This window comes from Anolis carolinensis, chromosome 1 (genome assembly GCF_035594765.1).
Source record: "Anolis carolinensis isolate JA03-04 chromosome 1, rAnoCar3.1.pri, whole genome shotgun sequence".
NCBI classification, from domain to species: Eukaryota; Metazoa; Chordata; class Lepidosauria; order Squamata; family Dactyloidae; genus Anolis; species Anolis carolinensis.
The window spans coordinates 286,491,285-286,511,628 of NC_085841.1; the positions used below are offsets into that span (position 1 = coordinate 286,491,285).

A 20,344-nucleotide genomic window follows, 5' to 3' on the forward strand; every position below is an offset into this window, starting at 1 on the left:
TCCGTTGTGAACGCTTAGTCTACTCTGGTAGAGAAATGGTTGTGACCATGGTTTATCATGGATGAAGTATGAGGAGCAGATTCCCTGTTGAGGTGTCATGAATGCACTGAATTCTACCTGATTTTAGATAAGTTATGCAAAATGCAGACTACAATGCACAAAATAGGTTTAACACTTAGGATTACTACTATATACACAATTCTATAACAAATTCCAGGGCAGATTGACTGCATGCATGATATAGATTCCTCCAAACACCCCAGTGAGAAACTCTTTTGACATCCAGAAGCAGGCCATCTTGAGGGAATGAACTAATGAGATTGAGGCTGAAGACTATCTGAGGGAAGAGGCAACAAGAAAGAACATGAAAATTAAGATACATGACCTACGCTCTTATTCCATGGGACCAGATTTGTAAGATAGTGCATCTGTCATTACAAAATGTGAAAATTTAGGGCAGAAATAGAGCCTCAGAGCTTTACACTGAAAAATCTGAATTATAAAAAATCTATTTGAAATGTTATTTGGAAGTAGTGCAAATACAGTCCAAAATGGCTTATTAAAATATATGAACACAATCAGCCTTTCTACCATGTTTAAAAAATGCCATTTTGTTGTAAATTGGATTTGCCATTCTCATTAAACACCGTGTTCTTAATCTCTTCACATAATTAAAGAACTATTACTTTAATTTGCCTAATATTGATTCATTGTCTTCGAAAATGCATCCACTTCACCTAGAGGTTGTGCATAGGTCTTTAAATGTCATTAGAATAAATTTTAACAGTGCACACATATTACGCAATTCATCAAGACCATTCCTTCTATTCCTGGAATGATCCTGAAAATATTTTTAAGGCAGCTGTATTAAAAATAAATTAAATCCTACATGTCTCAACTAACATTTTCCCTGTAGACTATAAATGCAATTCATTATTGATGTCCATTCTTCATCTTATGCATGTAGAAAAGAGGAAACCAGCAACAGCATACAGGAAATGCTTTTGCATGCTGACTAAATAACAGCGAGGCACACTACTGTCATGAAAATGAGGGAGCAAAAGCTGTTTATCCTATCTGTGGGGCAAAGATCGCCCAGAAAGGGAATCCCTGTAGTAACTTTGCAGAGGGTGTGGAGGAAAGGGATCACAACAGAAGATAAGGCTTGTGAGCTTTATTCCTATGCAGTGCCATCTAGGAAAGGTTATCTTGGGATTTCATCCTGAATGCATAGAAAAGCCAGGAAATCAAAGCAATGCATGTAGACTATAAATGGGGAATATAAATCACACATGGTTGCAGCTATGCATTTAATCAAGTAGGAATAAAGGGTTCCTGTATGATAGCTAGTGGTTGAATTGCAAGGAACTGGGCTGTAAACAAACCTTTAATTAAAGACATTCAGTATTTCACAGATTCAGTTGAATACACTTGCCATAAACTAAGTATTAAAAAATAAACACACATTTATTGTCTGGTACATTCTGAATCCAATTGTTACTTAGCAGACATCACCATGTTTTTTCACATTTCATAATTGAAGTATTAATGTACTGCATACATCAGCATGATGGCTAACAATCTAACATATCAGTATCTTTAGACGACAGAAGTCAAACAAGCTAAGACATCAAGAAGCTCCACTAGCAGGACAATTTTAAAATCAGGAAGAAAATGTTGTATTTTCTCCTCATTTATTTAATCAAAAATAGGGCATTTCCCCAAAATAGGGGAAATATCCTAACTGAAGTTACACTTAACACCAAATGTTGACATGCCTTGTACTTGTTTGTACTGGAACATAAATATTTTACAACAGTGAAGGAGTGTGGTACCTTTAGTTGCACTCAATTCCAACCTGAGCTAAAACAGTTTTCTGCAGCATTTTTAAATTGAAATATGTGTGTCATACTAACAGTCCTCTGATGGACTAGAAAATGAAATTAAACCTAGCTAGAGGCTGTAAAAACGCTGATGTGTATTGTAGCAATTCAAATGAAGCACATATTGTCAGTGCATATTGAAACTCTTATGCACAAAGGATACTGAGTGTAAGTGTTCCTTTTTCTTCAACTCCAACTCTAGTGCTATAACTATATAACTATAGCTGCCAAACTGGCACTGAATGCCACATAAAAGTTTTAATCCTTTGTTAGTCCAACAGAGCTACTGACTTGACCACTGTACTTATATGTTGACACCCATTTAACCATTTATTAAATTGATGTAGTTTAGTTGGGACTAACAAAATTTCAGCCACTGTGTTACGAAGTATCAGTACTGGCCACCAGTTTAGAAAAGTAGGAAGGATGAACCTTGCCTCCTTCCAACCTCTAACCAAAAGCACTGAGTATTTAGCAGATACATGAAGGTAGATATCCTTATTCTATACCTATAGCATGAAGATCTGAGGCCAGGAACATATGGATGAAATGTTATACTGTTATATTCTCTGAAGAGCAAATGTTACTGAATTCAGTAGACCCTGTTTCTGAGTAGCTTGTACAGGGATGACATGCACACCATTTAAAACTTGCTGGAAGGAAATGTGAACATTTGGAAGCCCAAATACGTTTTGAAATAAGTTTTAAAATCATTACTTTCATTTTTTTTAAAACAACTCTCAAACGTTTCTACTCCTCAAGGTAACCCACTCATCTCTGAAACTGCATGTGACATGAAGTAAATATTTCATAAATATTTTACACATGAAATCTGAATGTATCACAAGACCTATTTGCAAAAGGAGGTGTGTCTCCTTTAAGTTCAAAAGACTAAGGTAGGCTCTGAAAAAAAACCAACATTGCTCAGCCTACGGGAATGACAATGGATAGCTAGAATTCACGTAAGGAGTGTCAAGTAGACTGAAAGAGATACAGAAAAGTCAAAAGATTAAATTGATATACAGATGTAGAAGACAATATAAACACAAAGAGAGTAAGAGTGATATGGACTGGGTCTCTGAAACTGTTCAGCTCAGCAACAAACCAGTGTGTATAGGCAAGTATATATGCCATCAAAACTAATTGACTGAAAGTAAAACACAACATTACTAAGTGTCTTTAGAGATCTAAGTGCATGCATTCCCCGAGTTACAAACATCTGACTTAAAAAATGACTCATAGTTAAGAATGGGAGTGAGACAACAGGAAGTGAGAGAAATCTACCCCTAGGAAGAGAAAGAGTTATCATGGCGAAAAGGTGTCTCAACTGAAGCTTTCTCACCAATACTTGTTTCCATAACAAGCCAGATTTTTCACAATCCAATTATCACAGGGACAGAAAGTGAGGTGAAGCCTTCTGAACAGGGGCACAGATAGCAAAACAAACACTATAGAGGTGTTAAACCTTCCCTATGCTATCCAAAGTGAAAAAAATCAATATTTTTGGCTGGAGTTACACTTAAAAATGTACCTGTTCAAACCTACATACAAATTCAATTCAACAACAAACCCACAAAACCTATCTTGTTTGTAACTTGGGGGCTGCCTTGCAGGATTATTTACTAGGTTGCTAGGAAGCAAAAAATCTGTCATTTGGTCCTCAGCTTGATTTTGATGTAAAACTGATTCAAACATACCCTGCAGGATTAATTAGTTGCAATCCTATGCAAACATAGTCCAGTGTAAAATGAGCCAAGAGGCTATTCATTTTGATTTGGTCTGCAAGTTTAAAGCAGAAGTCCAAAAGACAAAAGATCATATTGAAAAATACTAACAAGTTAAATAATGGCTCAAAGGAAATTGCATACAAATACAAATAGTGAATAAGAAACAATGACAGTGTTGTGTGGTTGTACAAATGGACATGTCACTAAAATTACAATCCAGTAAGAAAGTGCTGTTGAACTGTTGATCCATCAAACAATGCATGAATACTGGGTACACAGAGTCCCAGGAGCATTTGTTGTTACTAGTACAAAACAGACTTGATTATAAGCCAAACAAATGACTGATGATGTGGGTGGGCTTCTGCCTCAGAAGTTGACTTCCCTGCATACACATTCAGGTGTTTGACCCAGTTATCCACAAGCAACAGGGTGTGAATTGTGCAAGTAAACATATCACTTCTTTAACACTCCACTTCCTTTATGCCTTTGGCTACAAACAGTATGAATAGAGGTTATAACAACACGACTTGGGAAAGTTTTTATTTTACAACTCTGGGTGGGATATTCTGAGAAATGTGGTCTAAAAAACAACTGCCCCAAAGTCTGAATAACAGCAACTACTATCTGTGCAATTTCATTTTGTTTGGACTTCTGGAGATAACAATATAGTCATTTTGCCTATGTCAGTTCCTTCCATCTGTGCCACTCTATTTTTAAACTGAACATCCTTAGTGTGATACATTAAGAAACAGCCAACCAATCTATATATGGCTTAAAACCTATTATTAGTCCCAAGAATGGAGCTACTGAATTAATTCTGTTTATCTATGTTTTGACTCATCATTCAACAAGAGAATGAATGAGTCTACTTTAGCTGGGAATTAACAACATTCTTGCTTGTTTGAGAACAGTATCACTTAATTTGGTATACTTGGCATTTTTGTGTCAAGTATTATAATATGTATTTGGCATGGGAATGTTAGGTTGTTAGCCTGTATGAACCTCATGCTGTTCAGTTTTGCAAACACTGGTTGGTTACAAAGTTTTTCAACAATAATACAAATACAACAAGAGTAAAAATACTTCACATTCTCTATTTAGATTTGTAAGAACATTTGAAAAGAAGCAGCAAAATGTTTGATACTCAATTCTAAGAAGGCTTTTTTGGTGTTATATGTAGATTTTGGTGATTGCAATGTATCTTTGGCATACTAAATACACAGTATATGATATACATGCACTTCAATAACAAAAAGATGGTGTTTTCAAAATGAGAAATCAAGCCACTTTAAGATGCAAAAAGGGTGTCAACTCAGAATTTGAGTCTGAAAAAATACCATACTTCATTCTCAGTGCTGTCCAGAGCAAAGTACTAACACTGCTTCTCTGATTCTATGCCTAACTCTGTGATGTTATTTTTCTATGAAGCTTCACAATTATACACAATCAAAAGGGACAATGGACGCTAGAAGGGAAAGAGTACAAAAACACTGACATGGCAGGCATCACACAGCTGGCTATCCTATCCAGTAGTGCAAAGTAGAGATTACAGAAGCTTTCAAAGATGGCCCTATTCTTGTATTTTGAACTGTAATTGTATAACACACTGCATTATCTGAACTGACACCTGCTTTCCTAAAATGATACCTTTTGTCTGATACTAAGCTAATACGTCTACCGCAAAACATGACATGAGGTTCACTTGGCAAAACAAATCAGCATATTTGGACAGGATCCTTAGCATATAGATATACTCTGTAGACCCTTCCATTGGAGCAGTGTATGATCTATATAATTTTGTTGCTAAAATAAGCATGTTTTATTTGTGGATGAAACCAGGGCATTCTGCTCATGGATTTAGGACTTGTCTGTTAACCAGTGAGCCCATGTCTTTGGAATATTTTCCAGAAGTGTTTTAAACTGGGCAGTTGCTGTTATGGTATCAGAATTAGCACACAATGCATACAAATACATGAAAGAGCATATTCAGTGGTTCACATGCAAAACACAGACTAGGATATTTGTTTCAATGCTTAACAGTCAAGCATAACTTCCAAAGTGCAAATATTTCAAAAACATGATACTATGACGACATTCAAAATGTTTCCTTTTTGAAAAACAGAATCCAGGAAACACCTGATGTCTCTCAGGTTGCATTCTTCTGGTGTGCATAGAACTACTCAAGCTAGGAAGTGTGCAAAACCTGCCCTTATTGTTACCAGATACTCCGTACATGATTGAGTGAGAAAGCTTTTTGATAGCTACGAATTCACTGATAAAATACAATATACTTTATGCTAGGCAGTGAGCATTTTCCAAATAAACTTTACCTCAAGTGCCAAGAAAACAAGGCACTACTAAGCAGTGTTATATAGACTTAGCTTTAAGAAATGTAGCAAACCCTCAAAAAACACTTGTGGATAATTGAAATTATATAACAAAACAAAGATATTCTGACACATCCTATGCAGAGTAGAATGTGTATATGACTGCAAAATTGCCTGAAAACTGTCCTCTATAATAATTTCTTCTTCTTCTTCTTCTTCTTCTTTTTTTAAAAAAACAAGAAAATTTCTTAGAATTAGATGTCTGTCTATATCAAGGTACACAACCTTTCAATAATAAAATATAAAGAATACCTGTTCTGTACAAACATGAATAGGTCTGTTACTAAGGCGGATTAATAGCAAATGGCTTTGTTAACATTTTGTAGCCCTGTTGATGTTTTCTTCCAGGATTATGAAACTATGAAACCATTACAATAAAAACAAGAGGCTAACAAAAGTACATAACCGAATTCAAGATCCTCCAGTGGTTCTTGTCTTTATACAATATGCTACCCATTCAATATTACATTTATATAATGAATAATCTTGCCTTCCTTGAAACTATCCGCCCCAAACTAGTCATTTAAGAATGGTTTTCTTTTAAAAAGGGTGAATAGTAAAGTAAACCAGCACAGCATTTGCATAACAATAACACAATATTTGCATAAACCATCTCCATATAATATTTAATGCTGAAAAAAGCTAACTGAAAGATTATTTGAAATAAAACTAAATTATAAAAAAATGTCTACATTTGGATTTCTTTAGATTTAGATTAGGGTTGGACAAATTGTGCACCTCCAAATGTGATGAAACTCTCAGCATTTCTCACCATTGGCTATGATAATTAGGAGTGATGGAAGTTATAGTCTGGCAACATCTGAAAGACAACAAGTTGGCTAAGTCCTTTTAAACAGTGAAGTAATTATATTTAGCCTTTCTGCTTTGTTTTTGTTGTATACATTCAAGTAATTTCTGACTTATGGCAACTATATCACAGGATGTTCTTGGCAAGGTTTCTTCAGGAGCTCGCCTTTGACTTCCTTTGAGGCTGAGAGAATGTGATTTTCCCAAGGCCACCCAGGAGGTTTCCATGGCTGAGTAGGGATTCAAACCCTGGTCTCCAGAGTCACAGTCCAGCACTCAAACCAGTTCACCACACTGGATCTGTTGTACTGTTACTCTACACTTAGGCTATCTGAGCATTAAAAAACCTACAAAGTCTGTTGTAAGGCATTTGAAGGTGCAGATCTGTGCAGAAGAAGTGCACACTTGTGATATGTTTACAATTTTCCAAGTATCAAATGCTCAAATCCATTATGAAAGTCACAGCTAGAAAACTACAAGCTGTTGAACAGTCACTATGAGTAAGCAGGGAATTGCAGGCTAAGTCTTCTTTAATACTGAGCAATGTCTCTGCTTTTCTAAAAATTAGGCACAGTTTGTGTGTTAATAGTACCATTTGGCAAAATCTTCTCGAACACTCATGTACTTGGGGTACCAAGCCCTTTTTGCCTTCCCCAGGTTGACTAAGAGGGGTAGATCAGTACTTCAGTTCCCAATGTCTCCACATTTGGCGACAGACAAACATCAATGAGACAAAGCCACCAGAGTCTGTTGCACCCTATAAAATCTAAAGAAGAGAATGATAAAAGGGTACAAATATTCTTTTGCAACAAGTGAAAGACTATACTTCAGACTCTTAGCATTATAGACTCATATACACTCATGCATGCATACAAAAACAAGACCACAGTTTATTTCCTTCTGGCAACACCCTGACTTCACTGGGGATCGTCTTCTCACATTTGCACAACATGACTTCAAGCCACCACTGAAAATAAAGTACTTTGAGAGCTATTCATTAAGACATTCTTGGTTCCAAAAAAAGCCTAAATCATCTCAGAAAGGCAAGGCAGTGAAAGAGATGCTGCAATTCCACAACCAGAAGCTTGTTTTTCAAGGTTACACAACAGCAAATGTACAGAACTGAAAATGGTTGGTGGACCAACTTCAGTCCATGCCACCTTGTTCTCTTTCCAACTGCTTTGAGAATAACTTTAGGTTCAGAAAGAACTGATTAAAAAGACTGAACAGCTTTCATGACACACTGAGCAGCTTGCCCATCACAGATCCTGAACACTAAAATTTCAGAGGCTGGAATTCTAGGCAGTCAGTCTTTCCAAATGCTACATGAGTTCTGATAATTCAACCTTCCCTTCAGTGGCCATCACCACCTTTTCCATGCTTGCATCAGTCCTTCCTTCACATAGCTTCTGCTTAAGTTTATAGAGTTCATATTCATGTAGTATTTTTTGTGTTAAGTACTTCTCCCGCTTTATTTTGGCTTTCACTTCAGCTGGGACATCAGGTATCATCCAAGCGACAAAGAACTTGACAACGAAGACAACGTGCTGGAAAGTAGGAGAACAACACACACAAAAACAAACATTGGAAGTAAATAACTCTAATGTATAAAGTAACATGCCTTAAGACTTTAATGTTCATTGTTAAAGGCAAAATAGATGTGAGGTTAATTGTGTTAATTGCAGTTACCATGCATATTTTGTTATACAAACAAAAGATATCAAAAGGTGTGGAAAGGAAAAGTTAACTCTTCCACCAAACATTAGGAAGACCTTCTCAGTGGTAAAAGCTTTTTGACAGTGGAATATGCTGCCTCGGAAGGTGGTTGAGTTTGCTGGAGGTTTTTAAACAGAGGTTGAATGACTATCTATTGGGGGTGCTTTGATTGTGTGTTCCTGCATGGCAGGGGGTGGACTACATGGCCCTTGTGGTCTCTTCCAACTCTATGATTTTATGACTCTCTGGCATCATCCAGAAAAAAATCCACACAATGGGTGCAATAGACACTTATATTGAATTGCAAACAGGATTTTTTCCTTGAAATCATGGCAGAAGAAGAAAAACATAAATATCCTATACTCAGTTTTCCTAGTTCAAAAGCTTCTCAGCTTTTCCTTTGGCTGCTATTTACATAACAAAATCATTTGACTGTGTCTCAGAGGCAACGTCACATCTATTTTGGTCATAAAACAATATTGAAATCTGGAAGAAAAAGTAAAAACACAGATCGAAAGAAGATCATAGACATTCCTTAAATAGATGACACACATAATTCTTAAAATGATGACAGATTAGAAACTACTTGAAATTGCTGTCCTACCATAGGAATAATGAGGCCAGACACAAGATATAGGATGAAATATGGGCAACTTTGTTGCCTATTTAACTGTTTTTGGTGATTAACAAAACTAAAGGGAGGAGTATTCTGGTGTGAGACTATAAAAAGAAGCAGACTATATGTTAAGGTGTGAATTTTATGTTTAGGACTACGTCTATTGTGAATGAATTTATTATAGAAACATAAAAATAAAATGCAACAGTAACATACACCGTCCCCAGCCTCCATGGGGTGGAAATTCCAAAGCTTCTGAAAGGAATCCCTGAAACTCAGGGTTGCTCCCAAGTCCAGCTAATAAACTGGAAGGCTCATCAGAGAGTGTAAACATACAAATTGTGTGGCCCCTAGAGAGACCAGTGCCAAGAATAATAAATTTTTCTCACCCTGTAGATCACTTGATACACAGGGGCAAATTCCCATACTTGACCAAACTAATGCCAGAAACTCCTCAGCAACTCATCTCTTCTATCTCTCTCTCCCCCCCACCCTTCACAACACCTGCCAGGAAGTCTGATTTATAACACCACCCTAAGCCAATTGTCAAGTTCTCCATCACAGTATAGGGAAAGTAACAAAAACCCCTATGGAGGCCAGCAAATTGACCTCCTCCTTCCCATTGAACTAAGGTGAGGAGGGGGAAATCGCAGTCCATAAAATAGTGAGTTTCCCTTTGTTTCTATTAACTTATTTGTACTTTTAAAAAGCTACCTCCTTTATGTACAAAAAAGTATTTTATACTATCAAGACTGCCACTTGCCTTCATTAAAGCTATAGTAACTTTCTATTTTAACTAATTAATGTCAAGAGAGAAGAAGAAGATTTACCTCCATAATAATGATAAAAGCCATTTTGGCAGCCAGAATGTGCCAGAACTGCATGGTGTGTGTATACTGCTTCTCATGGTCTGGTGGATACCGATAGTCCCTATACCTGTTGAATACAAACATGTCAAGGTGAAGGGTCACATTCAAACACAGACAGATGACAAGATCTGTGGCACTTACAATCAAGTACAGCTGTCATTTAAGAAGACTTTCTATTCTGATCTTAATGTTTTTCTTTATTTATTTCCCCTAAGGACAAGGCTCTTGTAACTGGCTCATGTCTCCCATTTGCTCATTCTTAGCAAACACAGATTGCGAAAATGTGATAGCAGAGCTATGTACACAAAAGTGTATGGCTGTCATAAGGTGATGTTTGGACAGTATTTATATATCAGAGCAGATTGGAGGCAGAATAAATCAGTGAACAGAATCATAACACAAGGTGGGATCTAAGACATCGATTCTAAACAAACCACCAAGGCTTAAATGATGCAAATTAAAACCTTGGAATTCATGTAAACAAATCATATACTTTAAGAATGAGTTTTCAATACTGATTTTGCCACCAACAAACAATGGTGAAATATTGTACATAATTATGGGAGGATCATGGACTGAAAACCCATGTAGTATCTTGTACTCTGGTATCCCCACACCACTATATGTATCTAACATGCATAGGGCTAGCAGGCATATTTGAGGGAAAGGAATGGAGAGAACAAGAAGATAGCAACAACAACAACAACAACAACAACAACAACGCTTTATTTTATAGCCCACCCTATCCCCGGAGGGACTGAGGGAGGCTTACAACAAAATAAAACACAATGGCAAACATTCAATGCTGAGAATAACATAACAAATCAAAATACAAGTTCAATAAAAACGATAAAAGCCACTTAAATAAACATGACATAATATAATTCACACAATTACAACATATTTAAATATTTAAAACTCTTAAAATTGACTTAAAATGAGATGTTCAACAGCTAGATGAGAGTGCATATAATGTCATTAGTCCTAAGAACAGACTACATAGAATCATAGAATTGGAAGAGACCATATTGTCCATCCAGTCCAACCCCCTGCTGTGCAGGAAAAGCACAATCAAAGCACCCCCAATAGATGGTCATCCAGCCTGTTTAAAAGTTTCCAAAGAGCTTCTAAAACACTCCAAGACAAAGAGTTGAACAGCTCTTACGGTCTGGTCATATGTAACTTTCTTGCAAGGTAACTATAAAAATTAATCATATAGTACAAAATAGTACTATCTAGCACTCAGGCTAGATATAGTCGATTGTACAGGGTTTCACTGAAAAATGCAAATCCATGCTAGTTCCTTATTTTCTTCCAGAGCCTTTTCACATGATAACATTATTGGTTTCTCATGATCTGTCATAGCAACGGCCTATGGAATGCTGTCATTAGTACTTTAGTGAAGGGCATTTACACTTCTCCTTCAGAAGTGTCTCACCAATGCCAGCATTCCATATAATGCAACCACAGCATCATAGTGTGAAAGGGCATCAAATGATATGTAACAAAAGAGTAACATCACCTTCTATGTTATATAGTAAAAGACTGACATCACCTCCAGACACAATACATTCTTTGCTGTAAGAGCTGTTCAACAATGGAATGGATGGCCATCTTCCTGGAGTGCTTTGGCTGTGTATTTCTGCATGGAAGTGGGTTGGAATAAATGACCCTTGTGGTTCCTTCCAACTCTCAGATTATATGATTTTATGTAATGATGCTATGACACATGAATCATTTAGCTTATATGAAAGTGTATGGATATGTAGGGGAAGGAGGCAGTAGTGGTGGTGGTAAACGTGATTTAGCAGTTTTCAATAGCAACCCCAAGATCAGCATTTCATCTATTTTTAAGCTGCCTAATTCTAAATATATGGTAAGAAGTCACTGAAATGCTAGAATCTCTAGACTTCCATAAGTTTGCCTGCTTTTGTTTTTCTGCTATCATATTATAGTTTGCTCACAAGGGGACAAAATATGTTCCCAATATTTCCTGCAAACAAACAAAACCCCAAGTTCTTATATTGCTGGTTAAAGTGGCCTCCATTTCATTTTATAAAAAGAAACAGAATATAGGTTGTGAATTTCACGTCTAAAACTACTACAATTGTGAATTACTTTATTCTAGCAACATACATGCAAAATACAGAAAAAGCTAATTTGTACTTACCTGCAAGTGGAAAAGTTGCCAGGATTTTCTTCAGGCCTGTTTTTCTCAAGAAAATCTGATATTCTAAATACAGAAAGGCTGTCATTGATATATCCACTCATGGGTGAATCAGATTCCGTAGAATAGGCATAATAGTATACTAGTCGAGGAATCATATCAGATGTGAAGGCTACAATGAATGCCTACAGGAAAGAAATTGTGCTGAATGTTACATAAATTCTTTATTTCCCCCATTGAATGAAACATTCTATTATGCTTTGGATAACAAAAAGTAATTTGTTTTCAAACTGGACAGGCTACATTTTATACACAAGTAAATTTTAAAAGTGTATTTGCCCACTAGAATGAAATTCTTACTGGAAGGATATTATTATTTGTTGCAAACTACAGGCTGGTTGAGAGTCAAAATGATGCAACAGAGCATAAACACATGATAAAGAGCATTCATGCTCTGTTGTACAAATCCACACTCAAATAAGTAGTTTGCTGGGTGATTACTCCTTCTACCTCGTCACATTCAAAGCAGTGAGAGGTACAAGTAATAATAACATCTTAGGACCATGGCTTGGAAAAGTTACTGCTTTGGACTTTAATTAATCCCATCCCCCAGTCAGCAAATCAAGTCCAGTGGCAATTATGCAATTCTGTTCTCACTTGGACAAAGCACTATGAAAAAGGAGGTATCTTTGGAAAGAGCCCAGATTGTGTTCTAGCCAGACAGTAAAGTGCTTTGATGTGTGTGTGGGTAAATCAGTAAATTTTTAAAGTGGTTTCTGCTCTTTCTGCATCCTCTTTTGGGCAGAAAACTGAATCCTCACTTCCATCTCCAATGCAGTATGTCACTTTTTTATATCTGGACTTTGGGGATGGGATTCCTTGGGCCTGCCTTCCAGAAGATATCCAGATGAAGAGCAGCACAGCTATTGGGCTGCACTTGGAGCTCAAGTGTTTCACCCTGAAGAAGGCAGCAAAGGCCAACATATGCCCAGATGATGCAGCACTAAGTTGGTTCTTTTTTTTCTTTTTTGCTCCTTTTCAGATTCAACACAAATTAAATAGTCCTTTAAGTTAAAATGTCCCTAAGTCAACCTAATCTGCATCTGGTTTTGGTATTCTTTGGGTGGTCAGAAAATTATCTCAAAAGTTTAGCAGAACAACTGATGATAATAATAAGAACATGAGGAAGATACTTGTCAGGAAAGACTGATATAGCTTGTTATGAAACCTAATATATGTGTCCAACCATTCAAGAAAGTCAAGTAAGGAGAAAATTCCTTCCTTTAATGGGACAGTCTCACATGTAGTTCCTCAGAAGACTATGCTAAGATTAAAAGAATAATCAGGGTTGCTTATGTTACACATCTATTACTATTTATATTATAGAAATGTGATTTTCTTGGAGAGTATCAATTTCTCTAGCAATAGGGAGTCTGTGGCTTTCCAGGTGATTATCCACTGCAACTTCCATCTGTTCCATCCAACATGACCAAATAATCAGAAATGATAGTAGCTGCAGCAAAGTATTATCTACAGATTTCCAGACCTTGGATTAAAAGCATCTCATAGTTACATTAGCACTATCCCCTTAGGAAATGTTTTTATATGACAATAGGCGAGGTGATGATGATTTACGTATAAAGGGTTCCCTGTTAAGTTTTTTAAAAAACAAAACAAAACAAAAGCAAAAAAACAAAACTTACATTTGTGACAACAGATAAGATTGCCATCCCATTGAGAATTTCTTGCCAAATTCCTATGCTGTGTGCTTTGGCTGCCACTGGCCTTCTAAACTGAGTGGTTAGCTTCCAAGAATCAACTCGAATTTCCAAGATATTGTTCATCAAAGCAAGGAGTGGGGCCAAGGGAAAGGAGGCCACAAACAGGGTAATAAATCCAAACTGAATGACTGTTGGAGAAAAACAGAAGGTAAATATTTGAACAATGCCCCCAAAATCATGCCTACTGACATAAACAATTCACCAAATTTATTTATTTATTTATTTATTTCCAGAATTTATACCCCGCCCTTCTCACCCAGGGGGACTCAGGGCGGCTTACACAGTTGGCAACATTTAATGCCAAGAACATAATAATAAAACAAAAACAGTACATATAATCAATTAAAACTATAAAAATACATCATTAAAATACATTATAAAAATTAAAACATAAGTAAATTAGATCCATTTGTCTAAAAACCTCATGGTTCAGCCTTCAATCGGACCATGTCGACGTTATAGAGACATAAGCATATGCCAGAAATTAAAACAATGCAAATATTCTGAGAAAAGGGGAAAATATCTTTCTGGGAAAAAACAAATTTAGAAATGTAGTTGTAGTTATTTATTTATAATGTGAACGAAGACTGAACTTGCAAGATAAATTTCAACATAACATACATATCTGCTCACTGAAAAAAGGATAAAGTAGAAAAAAGAAACCCACTGATTCCCAAGCCTTTAGCTCTACCTCTTAGTTCCCATCTCTAGTGAAGGTGCTGCAGGTGTATTTTGACCTATTATCCCAGTACTTTGATATATAAACATGTACTTATGAATATCATGATATGTATAACATGTAAATAACCTTGTTTAGTGTTATTGTTTCTGAGACTTTGATTACTGCTTCTAATAAAGCTAATAATGCAACAGCCATGCCGGCAATATGTCAGAAACAATATTCTTTGTAGTTGATATGCACCATCTGTTGACTGCTATGTGAAATTGCAACAAAACCACTGGATTCACATTTTCTAGTACAGTATCTTATACTTTTCATACTGCAACACTAGATGACTTATGTCAGTTAAGGCTCAGTGTGGAAATACAATGTGTTTTTTTATTACACATGAAATCTATTTGACTTGAAGGCTGGAGGGATATTCCTGTTTTGAGACTGTAAGAAAGTAGCGATAACTGTACATAAAAATGTGGTTAGAGGTGGAATGTCCAATGGAATGTAGTGTTATGATGGAGTTGCACTGTGTTTTGTGTGCAAGAACTCAACTTTTTCTTAAAGGTCATATATAACTATGAAGCTACAGTGCATACAGAACCATTTATAAGCATGGTACTTTGAACAACTTAAGTTTGGCAGGTCCTAACCCCTAATACAGGTCCATGTTAAAGTGATCTAAATTATTCATTGTTGGGTTTGTGGCTCAACATGAATACGGGGCCAAAAGATAAGATCTGACAAGACCCATGTTAGCAAAAGCTCTTAACAACTGTGCTTTCGATGTCATAGGCAACATTTGTGCTTACCCATTTCCAAATACTCATAGAATAGGCCTAAAGCTCCAAAGTTCTGTAGATCATGGTCCTGCTCCCATCGACCATACAAATTTTCTGGATTGTTCCTGGCTTTCCGACGACCCCACCAATTCCATATCCACCTGTAGTTTAGGAAGACAGAATCCATAGGATGGGATTAATTCCACCAGGGACCCAAAACTAGAGAACAGAGTTTTGTTTTCAAAGCATTTCATCCACAAATTGCAGTTTATAGGACTACGTCAAGGCTGGAGAAGCCCAAAATTACAGGATCACCACAGATCTATTTCAGGATTCCAAATCACACAATTGCAATCACATGCTGAATACAACGGAACTCCTCATGGAATATTTTTTTGCTGTCTTTTAAAAAGACAATGGAGTCAGTATTAGTGCATAACTTACGGTACAAAGGCTTCTTGGATGTTACCCCAAATTTGTTTGCCAGCCATGATAATGGTAAGCTGTGTTGTTAGTTCTATCAAGCATCCTGCAGGATCACACTAAATAAAAGAAAAGCAACCAAACATGTAACTAGTCTGTCACTTGAAAACACAGTGCTATTTTTTTTAAAAAAAAAATGTGGGAAGAATACTCAGTTATGAGGTTAACTCTCTAGGCAATTCCAGAGTCCAAGTATGTGAAATTCTTTTTTCTCATTCTCCCTAGGAAGGGAGAATATGTATGTTTATATTGAGAAGTTCCTTCTCTCTTAAGATCTTCCTTCCTAAAATAGGCTAAGGAGCAATAAAATAATATAACATACATCAGGCTCTGGAACTGAGTATCCTAATGCATGATGCCCAACAGTCACAGTATCTATTGATTCAAGCTATTTGTACAACTTTATAACCACAAAATACCATGGAAGACTTTCTGGCTGTACTGATAGGAAGAGTCAGAAATAGGAAAATGTGCCTGTTTCAAATACTGCATTTCATTGCGTACATTTCATCACATAATAGTTACACTTTTTATCCCTTTTTTGACCAAAAAAGGAGGTATGTGACTATTACACAGTGAGAAAAGATCAGGCCACTGTAAATCATCTAGTTAGGCTTCCTTCTCCATGTCTCTTGCTGCATTATATAAACAACAGCTTCACCCACCTGCCTGCCTTTTGGGTATGATGTTTCATTTGCCCATGCACCCACCTTTCAGGTACACTGCTTCACTTGCCCGTGCATCTGCTCCTTTCAGCTATGGTGCTTCCTGAAAGGCAGGTGAGCAAAGCTGTTTATGTAGTGCAGCTAGACACTTAGAGATGGAAGCCCAGCTAGACTGTTTACAGCAGGGAGGCTGCCTTCCTCTGCTACACTTTCTGTGGGTCCTCTCTCAGCAGTGCATTGGGATGGTGAATCAAAGATGAGACTATTATGGAAGGAAACAAAAAAATACTGATCTGGGAGAGAAAAATAGGAGTGCAACTATTGTGTGGTGGCAACTAAAATGTGATGAAATATGGTATTAGAAGTTAGTCATCCAACATTTGGTGGAGAAATTTAAATAGATAATTCTGCATCTCTCTTTTCTACCCATGTATGACTCTCTTCTTTGCCCATTCTGCCTCCTAGTTTCTCATTCCAGAGGCCATTTTGCCTGTTACTAGGATGGCTTTACCAATGGCTTAGAACTTGGTAATAAATGAAAATACTCAATCATTTTTTGGATAAAAAGTTAGTCAAACTCATCAGTGCTCAAACTGGAGATGAGCCTATTGGTATCCTGAGAACAATAGAACACTATTGTCTGCTGTACTGTTTTAAAGCTTTGAGGCATGCAGCCAAGGAAACCTTGTCCGCAGATAGTCAGAAATATATTTCTAAAGGTATCTTCACCTATGTATATCCTCTTTTTTGTAAGGTCAGAATAATAGATAAAATGTTTATAACACAAATGTTTTTTCATGTTAACCTAACGTTAACTTTCTGGACTATAATGAAAAACTTTTGGGTGGTCTGTTTAGTTGTAAAAATATTACATACCTCTTCATTTCTCCACCGATCAAACATATATGTGTAAGAGCCAGGGTAGCCCACAAACTTCCCTTTGAAGAAAGCCACATAGAAACATGAAGAGTAGTAGTTGACAAACTGAAACAAGAACATCTTCATAGTGAGTCTGTTCTCATATTCAAAGTGAGTCCTTGGGATTTCTACAAGACCAAAAATAAACAGATTTCATAAAGTTTACACCACTAACAGCAAGCAAGTTCATCAAGCCACTATCACAGGCTGACAAATTAGAATTAAACTTTAGCATTGAAAAACAAGTACCATATAGATTCATGTATAAGTTGACCTCATGTATAAGTTGAGAGCAGGTTTTGGGGCCAAAAATATGAATTTTGATATGACTCATAAATAAATTGAGGGTCATTTCATAGAAAAAGGGAAGCACCAATTCAGGGGACCAGCTGTCCCTGGTTGCCATCGCAATTTCCCCACCAAAGCATTCAAAATGGCCAGAAATGGTGCCATGACGGAGAGGATAAAGGGGATCAGTGTTTTTTTAAAGGTTCTCCCAGGATGGATAAGGCTATTGAGTTTTGTCACTCTAACCATGGAAGGGGATGGTTCGTTTTTAATAAGAGTGAAAGTACAACACTCACATCAACTCGTGATAAGCTGACACAGGTTTTGGGGATTATTAAAAATCTAATACATGACTATATAGGATAGTCTTGGAAAAGAAATCAGTTTCCTAAAACACTGTGAGACCATGAATTACCTTCTTACCAGTAGAGGGCACTAATGGAGTTGTCAACAGGTTATTCTTATAAAAACGAAGAGACAAAGTATAATAATATCAATTATGCTTTTATAATCTCATTACTGATAAAATATATGTATGCGAAATAAATACCACTTAAGTGAGTAAATTAACAACACAAATGAATGTAACAGTCCCAGTCTGAGAGTTGTGGTGTTAGCACATTATAATACAGTATAGAATGTCATTTTTTTTAATTTACAAAAGTAACAGAGCTGTAGCAAATGCCTACACATATTGTTGACTCATGTCAACTTGGAAGGAAATTCATAAAAAGGGTAAACTATGAATACTATAATCACTAGAAGAGGAGGACTGGATCATCTGTGAGTATTCTCATCTTCTTTTGTGATACTGCAAAACTGGTAAGATGTCATCAGCAAATTTAACCCTGCTTCAATGATATATGCCCAAGCTCTTATTTTAAGATTATTAAACCAGAATGGAAGTTGTGGACAATTTGGGACCAAATCTTTTTCTCAGGGATGCTAGATTCCAATTTGTATCTGAATGTTTACATCTTCTGTTTCCAGTGCCAACTGAATCACGTGTGTGTGCACACATAGTTCTGTCATTTCAGACTTCTTGCAACATACCTACCCATATCAGTGATCCAGATAGCTATCCTCTCATATAAGAAATTCAGAATCATAATGATGACAAAATTCAGGAATGATGCAGTGACTGAAGTGGCCAGTTGAGGCGTCAGTAAACCTCGGATGGGCTGCAGAGTTTGTGTGTTCTCCATGATACTGGCAAAAGCAGCATAAACAGCAAGGCGATAAACTATCACAGCAATCATACTTGCTATGATTAAAGAGATCTAAGAGAAACCAAGGAGAGGCAAGAACATTGGTAATTCATAGGAACAGTTTTTACTCTTTTAGAATGTGCAAAACTGAAAGAGCCAAACTATATATCACAAATAATAGTGTAACATGACCATGCAGCGATGTATCACTTCAGATTGTAAACAGGAGGGTTTTTAAAAATATTCTTCCATTGCACATATCCTTCTTTCTATAGAACACTATCAAGTCAATCAGAAAGCAAGCGAGGCTTTTCCCCCTGATGTCTTAATTTTCTAAATTAAAGGAACATCCTTTTTTTATTTAGCATCTAGTTAAAGCAGGCAGCTCCCATCTTCAATCAAAAGTGATAGTTCTAACATAGTTGTAATTGTTGATTTATTCAAAATATTAAAAATGACTACAAGTACATCATGCAAGTTCATGCAAAGCACACCAGAGGAATTTCAAAACACACTGGTACAGTTATAGGTAAAGGAGCTGGATATTCCTTATGTAGATTAAAAATATTGTATTCTGTCTCACTTTCCAAACATGAGCATTCTCTTCTCCCTGTCTTGAAATAGAAGATGGATGTGGTACAACCGCAGACTGGAAAGTTGAATTGACTGTGCTGAATTGACGCAATCCATGACACAATTTTTCCAGACCATTAAGATCACGGAGGTTGGTCTAAAGTTAAATGTCCAGTGATTATGACAATAAATTTTATAATTAGGTTTTCAGGCATCTGAAGATATTCTGGGAAATTTAGGCTCCACTTTATAATTTACAAAGAATTGACTACTGTGCTATATCACTGAATGTGTGCTTTGCAAGACAGCAGGAAAACAGCTGGGAAAATTTATGTCCATGGGCCTTGTAGCAAGCAGCACACCAAGAAGAGGTGCAAAGCAAAGTCAAGCTTTAAAAGGTTACCAGTTACTGTTATGTGTGTCCAAGTGAAGATTCAAAAAGATGCTCACCCAGAACAACACTGTCGTCCCTGAGATGCAGAACCGTAGAGCCTGACTAGTTAGAGGCAAATAAGGCTCCAGCTCCTGAAACAAGTCAAGCAAGCATAGCACACATCACCACCCATCTTGTACTGAGCACAGCAGAAAGCAACCTCAACCTCTGTGAGAAAGCAAACACACCCCAAGAAAACCATTCGGATAACCCTGAAAGAGAGCATTTTGGCACATTTCCTCTTAAGGGAGAAAGATAAAAATGGAGGATTCAAGAAACAATATATGGATGGAAAGGCAAAAACAAAGAATAGTTATCCTTTTGAGAAGGCACAGTCATTTTATTTTTGTCCTTTCCAGGTTTGCAAA

The 20,344-nt window shown here is 36.6% G+C and overlaps 1 protein-coding gene across 8 annotated transcripts in view; it reads right to left on the reverse strand.

Annotated features, from left to right (window-relative positions):
• Positions 1–1,448: 1,448 nt before the first annotated feature.
• Positions 1,449–20,344, reverse strand: part of ano5 (anoctamin 5) — a 75,401-nt gene continuing 56,505 nt past the window's right edge. For 6 of the 8 annotated variants that reach the window (XM_062967783.1, XM_062967786.1, XM_062967785.1 and 3 more), the window contains 8 exons: positions 18,820–19,042; positions 17,433–17,602; positions 15,853–15,950; positions 15,439–15,569; positions 13,876–14,081; positions 12,176–12,357; positions 9,967–10,072; positions 1,449–8,351 (listed from right to left, as the gene is read on the reverse strand). In XM_062967783.1, the coding sequence (XP_062823853.1) occupies positions 8,127–8,351; positions 9,967–10,072; positions 12,176–12,357; positions 13,876–14,081; positions 15,439–15,569; positions 15,853–15,950; positions 17,433–17,602; positions 18,820–19,042 (1,341 nt within the window). In that variant the 3' untranslated portion in view covers positions 1,449–8,126. Of the gene's footprint in view, positions 8,352–9,966; positions 10,073–12,175; positions 12,358–13,875; positions 14,082–15,438; positions 15,570–15,852; positions 15,951–17,432; positions 17,603–18,819; positions 19,043–19,993; positions 20,069–20,344 lie in introns of all 8 variants that reach the window. The other 2 variants (XM_062967784.1, XM_062967787.1) reach the window with 1 other exon arrangement.